Genomic DNA, 12295 nt, shown 5'->3' on the forward strand with positions numbered 1-12295 from the left:
GCCCCTTTCTAGAAAGAAAACACAGCATATGAAAACCCAAATCGAAATTCACTGCAGAGGTGAATTCGCTTCTAAGAATTCTCCATAGCCTTTCTTTAAGTAGACGCTGACAAAAACAAAATCAGGTTCAATTTTGAAGGATGACTTGTTTTTTAAAGCTTTATTTATTTGAAAGGCATAGTTACTGAGAGGGAGGGAGAGGGGAGGGGAGGAGAGGGGAGGATGGGGCGGGGGAGGGGAGGGGGAGCACTTCTATCCACTGGTTCACTCCTCAATTGACTGCAATGGCCAGGGCTGGGAAAGGCTGAAGCCAGGAGCCTCATCCGGGTCTCCCACATGGGTTCAGGGGCCCAAGGAATCGAGCCATTTTCTACCACCTTCCCAAGCACATGAGCTGCATTGGCAGGAGAGTAGCCCAGACTCAAACCAGCACCCACATGGTGGCTCAACCTGCTGCACCACAGCACCAACCCCTAGCAGGATGACATCTGCAGCAGCTTTTCAGAAGCCAATGAGTTCCTGGAACCAACATGTCCATGTCCAAATCGCCATCTATGACCTTGGAATGGATGAACCAGAGCCAAGCATAGACTGCAAGGACCCAGCTAGGAAGGAATGCACATGCACACGTGCACACACTCATGCACATGCGGATACCCACCTGCACAAGCGTGTACATGCATGTGCTCCGGCACGCTGTGCTCACATACACATGTGTGCACACACCTCCGCACTCCAGCCACAATCACCTAACTCCCAAGAAAATATCACAGGGGTGAAAAGCAATTGTGACAAAAGGTTTTCAGGCCCAAGGCTCTCACACATGGACCCTCAGAGAGAAGGCAGGTGGGCCCCTCTCTGTTCGTCACACCCCACCCGAGGCTCAGCATTAGCAAAATGGGCCATGGGTGTCTCCAGGCCACATTCCCCTCCAGCTCCAGCCCTGGCCTCCCACTGCCTCCCAGCCACTGCAGCCAAATTCCCAGGAGCTTGCAGGGGAGGGTACTGACTCCACTCCCAATACCCGCAGTAAGAGAATCTGTTCTTCCCTCTTTACTTCTCTTTTTCTGTCTCTAACCCTAACATGTGAATGAGCCTCAAGTGTTGATGTTGTTGTTTTTTTCTTGGACTAAACCATTGTTTACAGGGGGAGAGGGGGAAGAAAGGCTCTAGAGGGCCTAAAGGGGATAAGGGAGACCAAGGAGCGCCTGGACTAGATGCCCCCTGTCCATTGGTACGTTTCATTTACCACCAGTCTGCTTTCTCCTTGAGGCTTGCAAGTTGGAACAAAGAAGGCAAATAAACCAAGACGAGAACCAAATGGCTACACTGATGCTACCAAAGTCCCCCTGTTCCTTTGAAATTCTGCCTGCTTGGGGGAAGGGGGAGGTTCAACCACAGCTGCAAGTCATTCTGCTCCATCCCTGCCCTTTGAATCCCTCCTCTCTGAAGAGGCAGAACCATTGATGTGTGCAAGTGAGGAAAGCAGAGGAGGCATGGAGTGCTGGAGAAGGCCCCAGCTCTCAGCTCCGGGATGCCTCTGGAAGCCAGGAGAGCATTTGCAAGCCATGGGTTTGCCTTCTTTGTTTCATGGTCACAGCCTTTCAAATTCTCTGAATCCCCACTTGGGCAGGATGCAGGACCCCAGTGTTAGCGTCTGGGGAGGGCCAGAGATGCTCAAAACTGGGCTAGACATGGTGCGCGCCTGCGCAGACATGGCCACACACAGAGTGCGCGCCTGCAGAGCCAGACGCATGGCCAGACATGGCACGTGCTCACAGACATGGCCAGACCCAGCACGTGCCCGCAGAGACACGGCCGTGCACACACACAGGTCAGATCACAGGTCACAGAGAGCGTGCAGGCTGAACTGGAGAGAGGGGCCCCCTGGGATGGAGGCCGGGTCTATAGACGCCTAGAGGGTCCTGCATCCTGGCCAGGGAAGGGTCTGTGCTCCACAGTCGGAGCCGGCCCTGCCCTGACCTCAATAATCATCGTGGTTGGTTTTGTGAACAGGGACACCGAGGTTTTAAAGGAGAGAAGGGGGAGCCAGGGTTACCAGGGCTGGACGGACTGGATGCCCCGTGCCCATTGGTATGGCATCACGCTCCCTCACCTGAATGGCCGGTGTGGGCTTCCCCACGTGTGTGGTTTGCACCTGCGTGCCTCCATGCCCATTGTGCACCCTCCATCAGTGTCCACTCCCTGCTCCTTCACTCTGCAGACCCGACCATCCCCTCCTCCTGGCGAGTGCCCCGGGGCTCCCAGCCGCACTTTCTTGCATGCAGTTTGTTGGGATGTTCTCTTGGCTTCCTCCTGCAGCTGACTGTAAACACAGCACCTCAGTGTCCGCCCTCTTCACCACGCTGAAGCCCGCTCTGGCTGTCTCTAATCCTGTTCTCCCAACTATTGCTAGACTAATCTGCTGCCCCGGATCAAAGTAGCGAGTGGATGCTCCAGACAGGCCCTGGAGCTGGGGCTTCCTTTCCTTCGTGCAATGCAGTTCCTTCGAGATGACTGGCTGTGCATTAGAATGAGATCACAATGAGATGCCTGAGCGCACTCCACCCTCTCCACTACTTCGAGTCTTGGGGGACAGAGATGGCAAAGTTCTAGAACAGAGGTGGAGGAGGGGCTGCTGTGCCTTTTTTTTTTTTTTTTTTTTTTTTTTTTTTTGTGACAGGCAGAGTGGACAGTGAGAGAGAGAGAGACAGAGAGAAAGGTCTTCCTTTGCCGTTGGTTCACCTTCCAATGGCCACCGCGGCCAGCGCGCTGCGGCTGGCACACCACGCTGATCCGATGGCAGGAGCCAGGAGCCAGGTACTTCTCCTGGTCTCCCATGGGGTGCAGGGCCCAAGCACTTGGGCCATCCTCCACTGCACTCCCGGGCCACAGCAGAGAGCTGGCCTGGAAGAGGGGCAACCGGGACAGAATCCGGCGCCCCGACCGGGACTAGAACCTGGTGTGCCGGCGCCGCTAGGTGGAGGATTAGCCTAGTGAGCCGCGGCGCCGGTCTGCTGTGCCTTTTCTTCCAGCTGGCACCATCAGAACCAGAGGGCGGACCAAGATCCTGCAGGTCTGTCCTCTGGCTGAAACCTCACCACTGAAAGAGTGGGAGAGCGATGAGGAGGTCAGGAATGCAGGGGCCTTCACAGAGCTCATGGAGATGCACATTGTAACCAAAGCAAGCTTCGCTTTTAGTTGCATTTCCCATGAGCTTTTGGAAGCACTGCCCCGGTCCAGGAGGAGACAGCCAAGGAGCCCCTGCCCCGCCTGTCCCGGGCCAGCAGCAGCAGTTTGCTCACCGCTGCCCCAGCCCCTCTTGAGGCAGGGATGTGCGTGGCTGCAGCTGCAGGCCTCTGAGCATCCTAACAAGACAGCAGCGGTGGCGGTGCTTCACCCAAGGCCCCGGCTCCAGAGGTTCCTGCTCGCCCCCACCCAGCCCCTCGGGAGCTTTGGAGTCCAGGGGCTGTTTTCGTAGCAGTGATAGACTGTGAAGAGGAGAGGTGACCCTAGAGCCCCTGGGCAGGCACCAGGGATGCGTTAGGACTACATGTGCAGGAGGAGGGGAGCACAGGACCAGCACCCAGAGCCGCCCGCTTCCTGACCCCCAGGCCTGCCTGTTGACCTGAGCATGCGCACACAGGCGCCTTTGTTGCCCCATTAATCATCAGCCCAGCTTCCCTGGGCCACAGTCCCCTCCCCACACCTGGGCACCTTCACTATCGCCAGCGGCAGCCTTGGCCTCCTGCTCTTCATCACACGTCTCTCTGGCTGCACCCCTCCCATCACCCCCCACCTGCCAATGGGAATGGGGCTGTGGCCCGCGGAGGCTCCTCTCCCTTCCAGGGTTGTGGGAAGCGTGCTGCACCGTGGCAGGGGCAGGGCGGGGCGGAGGGTCACCAGGGACCCGAGCATTGCTCCAGCTTGCCCTGCAGTCACCCACCGCCCTCAGGGGACAAGGACGGGCATCCCTGTTGGCCCCTTTATGTGATAACCGCATGGATCCATGTGTCACCTGTCTATTAATCACACCGGGGAGGTGTCGGCATCTTTCCGTTCTTGTCGCCCTGTCTGCCTCCCACCTCAGGCCAGCATGGCAGGGAGGCTATGGATGGTGATTTTAGCACCAGACAACAGGGCTCCCAGGCCCTCCCCGCTGGGGCCAGCTCCTGATGAGGGATGAGCAGGTCACACGCTTGGCCTGGGTGGGTGAGGTTGCTCCAGGACCAGAAGACCCCCGTGCCCTTACTGCAGCCCTGAACCCCTGGCCCAGGTTCCTCTCCACCCTGGAGCCTGGAATTCTAGAATCTGGGCTGCCTTCCTAATAGACGTGACCCAAGAACCAGCTTTGCCCTTGGTTCAGCCTCCCCGCCTTCCACGGTATGCCCTAGAGGCCAGGACATTAAGGCCCAAGAAGACCCAGCAGGGTTTCCGTCACCTGACCTATAAGGTGCTCTGTGGTTGCCACCATTGTCCCCACCCCACTGCTGCCACTGCCACCACTGCCACTTAACCACCCCCACTCCCAGCAACGCCCAAGGCAGGGTCAGAAACCAGGTCTCGATGAAGGCATCCCGGGGCCACGGGGCAGTGTCCCTTTGCACCCCCTGCCCATGCGTAGAGGGTGGGAGGGCTGGGAGGGGCCTCAGAGGCCACCTCAAGCAACTACTCGGCCCGGGTCTTACCACGCTCCGGGTGACTCTCCCCTGAGAGTCCAGCACTCCCCAGAGCCACAGCAGAGACTGACCTCACACGTCACGAAGGGTGTCCCTGTGGCCCACCCCGCAGCCTACTGCAGCCCCTCTCGACCCTGCCCATGGCGACACATGACCTTGGCCAGTGGGAAAACGGCCCCATTTCTTTCCCACCCCCTTCGAGCTTATGACGTGTAGTAAAGAAACAGACAACAGTGGGAGTGCGTCCTGACCCGCTGCCCAGCGTGCGTGGCCCTCGCTAGCCCTGTCCTGTCTGCCCACGCCGCGTCGGAATCTGAGCCTCTGCCTTCTTTCCCCACCACAGGGTGAAGACGGCCTACCTGTCCAGGGCTGCTGGAACAAGGTAAGCTTCCCCAGAGGTCGCCCCTGCCTTGGGCACGTGGGTGTCCCTGGGGCTCCACAGGGCAACACTGCCGGCACAGCTTCCATGCTGCCACTCGGAGGTGGGGGTGTGGCCTTGTGCTTCCACATCCTGGGCTCCCAGAGTTCCTGCCAGCAATGAGGTTTGAGTTTGCCTTATTCACACGTGCTTTGCATCTGCCTTTGCTAAAGCCATCTGGAGCCATAGGCCTGGGGCCACTGCCACAGATCACAGCAGTTCAGCCACAGCTCCCAAAAGGGCGGGGCTGCTGGCCTAAGAGCCACTGGCTTGCTAGCCTGAAAGCCCCGCCTTGGTCTCCAACAAAGGCCGCAGCTGCCACACTGCCCCCTGCAGGCGCCGCCTCCCCCACCTTGCCCGCAGCGCCCAGTCCTCTCGTAGCCTCCACCACCACTGCCTTGGACCCCAGCCTGTTCCGGCGTTTGTGCTCAGCTCACCCACTCCTGCGTCGGGAGCGGCGGAGCCACACTGACCCCTGCCCTGTTCCCACGCACTGCCAGGCATGCTCAGAACCCCACTGGCTCACTAGATGAGGTCAAAGGAAGGGTACCACCGAAACGCCGGGTCCTCGGCCGACTTCCTACTTGCCTGGGTACCTCAGAGAAGGGACACACCCAGCTTTAAGGGAGACGCCACCCCAGGAGGCAGCCCCCATCCTCTGTTGGGTCACTAAGTCCAGATCAAGCCCACAGGGGCAGGTCAGAGGGGTGCTGAATAAGACCTCTCCCCAGCCCCCTGCCTGCCCCAGCAGCAAAGATGGTCCTTTTGGAGGTTGCCAGCAATGGTGAGGAGACAGAAATGGCTGCGCTTAGGGAGAGGAGAGCCACTGTCCGGAGTCCACAGTGTCTTGCAGAAGCAACTTAGAAAGCCTGTTGGCTCCTTAAGTTCCTTCCTGGGCCATGTCTCTGAAGGCTGCCCAGAGAGATGTTGCCCTCTGGTGGCCAGGACAGGGAGTGCCTGGAGGTAAAAGCGGGCTTTCCCGCCTGCCCGGAGCTTCCAATCCAGGGGACTCCTGGTTCTCCAGGTTCTGCTACCTGGAGCCCTGATCCAAGGCAGGACAAGCTCCACCTCCTTTCTTCATGAACATCACAAGCCCACAGAAACTAACTGTGTGCTGTTTTGTTCTTGCTTTTGTTTTGCAGTGACGCCTCTAACCGTGGATTGGCCTGTGTGTGTGTTTGTACATAGAATATTTATTTTTATACAGTTTTCACTTTTTGAAAATGCCAGAAGTACGATGCATCTTACAGATTATTAAAAAAAAGAAAAACTGCATATTTTGTACAGAAAATGCAACCTCTTTCCTTTTGTTTACAAGATGTTTTGTACGAGTCTCTAATACATTTTTTGTGAGTACAGCTGGAATGTTTGCATGAAGTCTGTGCACACTTACTCAGTACTGATGCTTAATAAATCATTGTGTTCCGGTGCCAAGGGGCAGGGCGGGGCGGGGGCAGCCAACACTGAGGGGCTGGCTCACATATGCACAAATTCACATAAACATGACAGTCTATGATATTATCCAAGCTAGGTGTTTCCAAGAATGTTTTAAGCTCTTAACGGATTTTCATTATTAAAAAGAAATGAAACATGGCAGTTCACGGCCCTGATTAATCACTGAATTAGACACATTCTTTCTTGGGCAACCAGAGAGTCCCAGAAGCAGGGGTCCTCAGAAGTATGGAGAAATGTCTGGGAATGTTCTTGGCCAACTGAGGGAGGGAGAAGGACTCTGTTAGGCAACGAATATGGCAACACCCAGTTCACGGGAGTGCCATCGAGCGTTTAAGCTTCAGTTGTCGCAAGGGCCTCCGGGGTTGCAAAGGGGCCGGATGCTACTGCTCATGGCTGGGAGAGGGCTGTATTTGCTTGCCGTTTTGTTTTTCCCCTTTTGCACTATAGTCACTAGGCCCGGCTACTGCTGACCATGGCTGTTCACTTAATATGAATTTTCAAGGCGACACGTGTGCCACTCAGAAAGCACTCATAAATCTGGGTCAGATGGGGACAGGACATGGTTTTTATCTCTTAATAAAAATAAGATATTCTTGCCTTCCATTCACAGTGCACTGCTTAGTAAAAGTGTCAGGGAACCTAGTTTCTCAATTACTAAAGATTGATTTACTTGAGAGGCAGAGTTGCAGAGAGAGAGAAACACAGAGAGAGGGGCCTTCCATCCTCTAGTTCACTCCCCAAATGGCCTCAATGGCCAAGGCTGGGCCAGGCCAGAGCCACGAGCCTGGAGCTCCATCCCAGGCTCCCAAGTAGGTGGCAGGGGTCTAAGTACTTGGGCCGCTTTCCACTGCTTTCCCAGGAGTGTTAGCTGGATTGGAAGTAGAACAACCAGGACTCAGAATTGGTGCTCCTGTGGGTTAAAGGAAGAGCTGGCCTCGCGCACAGACACCCACACCTCCCTATTGCAGCCCCACACTGCCAGGCCAAGGGCCGTCCTCCCTTCCCTGCAGCCTGACTTCTGGCAGAATGGGGTGCAACGGAGGCAGGGAGAGTTGGGGTCAGCTGGTAAGAGATGGGGAGCACTGTGCATCAAGCCGAGACACTTGCTTCTAGTTCCTTCCCTTCCAGGAACTAAACGGTCTGGCCTGCGGCCACTCACAGCAGGTCTGCTTCCTGAGCCTTCCTTGGTGAACTTGGGTGACATCCGTGGGCCCAGCCTTCTTCAGCCCCCTGAAACCCTCTGATCGCATGGGCAGCTCCTGGGAGGGCTGGGGCGCCGGGCTATGTGGCTGTGAGTGCAGCATGCGTGGAGTTGATACTGCAGCACTGGGTGCAGCATGCGTGTGCTTCGTGACCCTGAGTGACGGAACCACGTGGACCTGTGCTCTGCAGAAGGGAGGTGGGCACTCAGCCCTCCGAGGGGCCAGAGTGGCTGGACGGTGGTTTTCCTCACGCTGGTCTCTACTGGGAGACTTTAACAAGTTTATTTAAAAGGGAGCAGGGATTAAAAGATGAGCTTGTTTTAATCACCAAAAAATTGGAAATGTGTGCTGAGTTTTTCATCACACACATTTTCCATGGACCCTTTGGAGACCCCTGATGCACTAAGAATTCAGAGAGTAAGCAGCATAGCGCTGGCCGCCTGGCACATAGGAGGATCCCCACGACCCCCCAGAAACACTAGGGGACCCTGGCTGGAGTGGTAACCCCTTCCCTCCAATTAGTCCCTCCCTGGCTTCCTCACGCCCCATCCCACACTCCGCCAGCCTGGCCTCTCCCCCACCTGGGACTGTGACAGGTCAGGCACCCAAGGCTCTACCTGGAAAAAGTGGAGAAGGGCGGACTCCTCGCGAGGGGTTCAGAGGAGCCCCAGCCAGAGGGAGGGCAGGGCAGGGACCTGGGAGAGGAGCTGGCGCGGCAGACGTTGGCCCCTGCCTTTGCGCTTGGGCCCTGCTCTAGGGAGAACCTTCCAGGGAGCAGGAGCGTGGGCTGTCTCACCTCTAAAATCCGGGGTAAGACAGAAAAAGGGGTAGAGAGAGAGGGTTCAAATCTCAGGAGCCTGGGGGTCCAGCAAGGTAACTGCTGGGACCTCCTGGCCCAGGGCGCCCCTGGAAGGTGCCAGTCCTCAAACGTTTGTTTCTCCCTGCCTCTGAAGGGCCAGAGTCCCTGGTTGGTGGCCAAGAAGTGAAGCCAGCCAAAGTCCAGAGAAAGGGGGAAAGCACCTGCCTTGGAGGAGAAAGATGGAGGAGCAGCCCCTGGACAGAGGGTCGCCGGCCCAGCCCTTCCCAGGGGCCTGGCTTGAGAGTGTGACCAGGCAGAGCGGGGTGAGAGCCCAGCCTGGGGCATCAGCCTCGCCCACCTGCCGTCCTCCAGCCAGTTCTGCCGCCGCCCCACGGCCGGGCCACCGCTGACGCTGCAGCTTCAAGGACCCTTAACTCCCGTTTCTCGTGGAGAATCGTGGTTCTTGACCCACCCCTTACAGAAAGGGCTGCAGCCCTCATCCTGCTCCCAGCCTGCAAAGCCTCGCAGGAGGCCGGGGCCGAGCTCTGTCACCTCGCTCGGCTCCTTCCCGCCAGAGTGTTTACTTCCTGGGGTGCTGCCACCCCCTCTACTTCCTTTATCTCCTGGGTGCTTTTCAACATCGTGAGCTGGCACATGTACCAGGCTGGAGAAGCAAAGCAGACGAGAACGGACAACTGTGTGGTGCACGAGAGACGCCCCCAGCACGACCGCGCTGGCCGCCTGGCAGGTGCAGGGCGGTGCCCTGCGGCGCCCCAGCCTGTCCTGAGTCTGTCCTGAGCCCACAGGGGTGTGCAGCAGCAGTGTGCAGTTTCGAGAGGGCCTCAACCCCTTCCTGCGGCAGAAGTGTGAAGTGTGGGAGGGACAGTGCTGGAGGCAGCCACCTGGCCTCTGCCTGCTTCCCGCACGAGCAGGGTGACTGCCTTCACGTGTCCACTGCAGGACAATGACACTGTGGCGACAGACATCACCCTGGCAGGGTCTCACATCAATGACAGCCCAACACCCAAGTCGCAGGTCAAGCCGGTACCCTAGCACCGCAGCCATGGACAGGTGGCCTTGGGTGGCCCGGGGCGCAGGTGGATTCAGTGCAGACCAAGGGAACCCTGGGAGGCCCGAGCCTCAGCAGGGAGGCCAGGCAGGAGCAAGGCAGAGAGCTCGCCAGGGGGTGTTCCGAGGAAAGAAAGACCTGCTTGGAGGATCTGACACCCAGAGGGACTCTCCACGTGCCCAGCCCAAGGCAGAGAGGCTGCCTCCCCCGGGCAGTCTGGGGCTTTAACCCTTGTCTAGGATTCTGACTTTGCAGCCAGAACATCCTTCCTCAGCCCTGGAAGGCTAAAGAACGTGCAGAAGAGCAAGGTGAGTTTGGTTGCTGTTCCAGTGTCAGCCCCACGGAGCCTGTCAGAGGGCGAGCCTGCCTTCACCTCCCTCCCCGTGTGGCAGCTCCTCGGGCTGACGGGAGTCAGAGTGGCCTGGATGGTGCTGGCCTGGATTGGTCTCCACCTGCTTTGGGGTCAAGGGCTCATGCATATAACTGGATGCGGCAGACCTCACAGCTAACGGACCCAGATGCGAGCCAGACACGACGAGGGTCTCAGCAGGGATGGTGGGTGACCAGCTGTCCCCCCAGGCCAAGAGGATGGGACAAGCAGCCCTGTGAGAAATGACACACAAGTGAGCGGGGCTGAGGCCAGGGCAACTGGCAGGATCCCAGGCGTGTCTGCATGCAGCCAGACCGGCCTGCCCTGCACCACACCCATCAAACACGGCCACCTTTTGAGACAGGAAACAGCCGGCCCAGGGCTCGCTGTAGGAAGTCTAGCGAAATGGCCTGCTCAGACATTTTTCTTGCACTCCACTCATTCCAAAGACAACGTGTTTTATCTCGCAAAGTCCGCCAGAATAAACGTGCCTGCAGCTCCCCCAGCCAGCAGGGATGCGCTCCAGGCTGGGAGTGAGAAGCCTGCACCCTTGACCTGAGCACGGCCCACTGCGGGGCAGGGTGCCCTTGGCAAGGGGCTCCCACGCCCGGAGACACAGGCTGGGGCTGCCTCTGCGAATGTGCCCGCAGTGCCACGCAGGGCGGTCGGTGCCACTGTTCAGGCCAAACAGCTCTTGCTGCTTGTAGACGACCCTCCTTGCACTGGAGTCCCTGGAGGAGCAGTCTACTGATGGTCCCAGACAGGGCGGCTCAAAGCGGGCCCTCCTTGACGGAGACACGCTGTGGGTGCTGGGTAACCCAGACACCAGGTGGGTCTGGAGGTTGCTGTCTGAAAGGAAATTCTGTAAGTGTTCATGGGGGTGCTTTCCTTTGGCCCAAAAGAGGAAACTCGGCAGGTTGGATTTTTTTTTTTTTTTTTTTTGGTGTTAAAATTCCAAGGACCCATTTTCCTGGAGCAATGAGGGCGTGTTCCTCTCTTAGGGCACCAGCCCAGGAGGCCTCGGAGGTGCTGGTCCAGCTTCCGGCTCCCGCTTCTTCCTTCGTCCACCTGGGCTCTCAGAGACGCGCGTCAGGCTGACGTCTGTGGTTCACAATCGTCACCCCAGAATTTAGACTTCAGTCCAGTGAACTGAGGGTGTCGTGCATGTTTTTAAGTCAGCCGGAACCTACTTTTCAGAATGGCACAAGGTCAACCACTTCTCTGGTTCTCTAGGTGAGGCAGGGGGGGAGAATGGTTCGAGGAGTCCTAAATGAAGGAAGCACTAATTGGTGACTTTTTCCTTGTGATAATGACCTTTGACAGGGACCTCTCCATACTGCAGGCAGAGGGTCTTTTATATGGAAGAACACGAGCTTGCAGATGGTTTGCTAACGGTTTTGGTTTTTTGGTAGTCCCTGTTCTGATGCGGAGGTGAGATGTCTTCCTTTTATGAATTTTGTAATTTTCCTACAACTTTTAAAAAGTTATTTTATTTCCTCTCCGAACTCTCCTTTAAATTGGAAGTGACTCGCATGAGGCATTCTGGTGCCAAGCCCCTTCCCCCGGCCCCACACACACGAAGACCCCCATCCTGCCCTGGCCAGACCCTCGCCCACCGTGGTGTGATGTCTTTTTACTGAAGAGAGCTCAATATTCTACATCCAGGGCCTTCCCCGGGCTGCCAGGCCAGTGTGGCTCCCCATGATGCACTGCTGCAATACCACCGGGAGCGCTGCCGGCCTCCTCGCCTGCGCAGGCCGCTGTGAGAGAACTGGCCTGGTTCTACCTCTCACTGCCTTCGGCTCTCCACCAGACCCTTCCCAAAGCCACAGAGCGAGCGGACTCTGACCCAAGGCTGATGACCCCGGGGCTCAGCACAGGCCGTCCTCTTGGCTTTGGCTTTCTCTAGCTCTGCCCACATTCCCTCTTGGCATCCTGGTGATTGCTCACCTCCTGCCCTTCCACCCGCCCTTGCTGTTCCTGTTTCTCATTTCCCACCCCAGACCACATGGCTCCCTCGTCCCTGTCCGCACCTTCTCTTCTGCCTCCATTCTCATCCTCCTTCCCACCCTCTAGGCCCCCAGGCCCCCGACACCTCCTCCGGTCCCTCCCCCTAAGTGCTCACCTCCAGTCAGTGACAGCCTCAGGAGAAAACTCCCCCACGTGCCCACGCCTGCCCAGCCCTCCTGCTGTCTTCCAGGTCAATCGGTTCTTGGACAGATCTGCCTTACCACTCTCTCCACAAGAGGGAAAACATAAACCCTGATTTTGGTTTTTAGTTTCTTTTCTAAATCTGATAACGC

At 57.4% G+C, this 12295-nt stretch overlaps 1 protein-coding gene across 1 annotated transcript in view; it reads left to right on the forward strand.

Annotated features, from left to right (window-relative positions):
- Positions 1–6459, forward strand: part of COL13A1 (collagen type XIII alpha 1 chain) — an 80927-nt gene extending 74468 nt beyond the window's left edge. The window contains exons 35-38 of the mRNA XM_089314110.1: positions 1148–1234; positions 2017–2094; positions 5023–5061; positions 6240–6459. Coding sequence (XP_089170236.1) covers positions 1148–1234; positions 2017–2094; positions 5023–5061; positions 6240–6242 — 207 coding nt within the window. The 3' untranslated portion in view covers positions 6243–6459. The remainder of the gene's footprint in view (positions 1–1147; positions 1235–2016; positions 2095–5022; positions 5062–6239) is intronic.
- The last annotated feature ends 5836 nt before the right edge of the window (positions 6460–12295 follow it).

This window comes from Oryctolagus cuniculus, chromosome 15, assembly GCF_051225735.1.
Source record: "Oryctolagus cuniculus isolate XC-2025 breed Fujian yellow rabbit chromosome 15, ASM5122573v1, whole genome shotgun sequence".
Lineage (NCBI taxonomy): Eukaryota > Metazoa > Chordata > Mammalia > Lagomorpha > Leporidae > Oryctolagus > Oryctolagus cuniculus.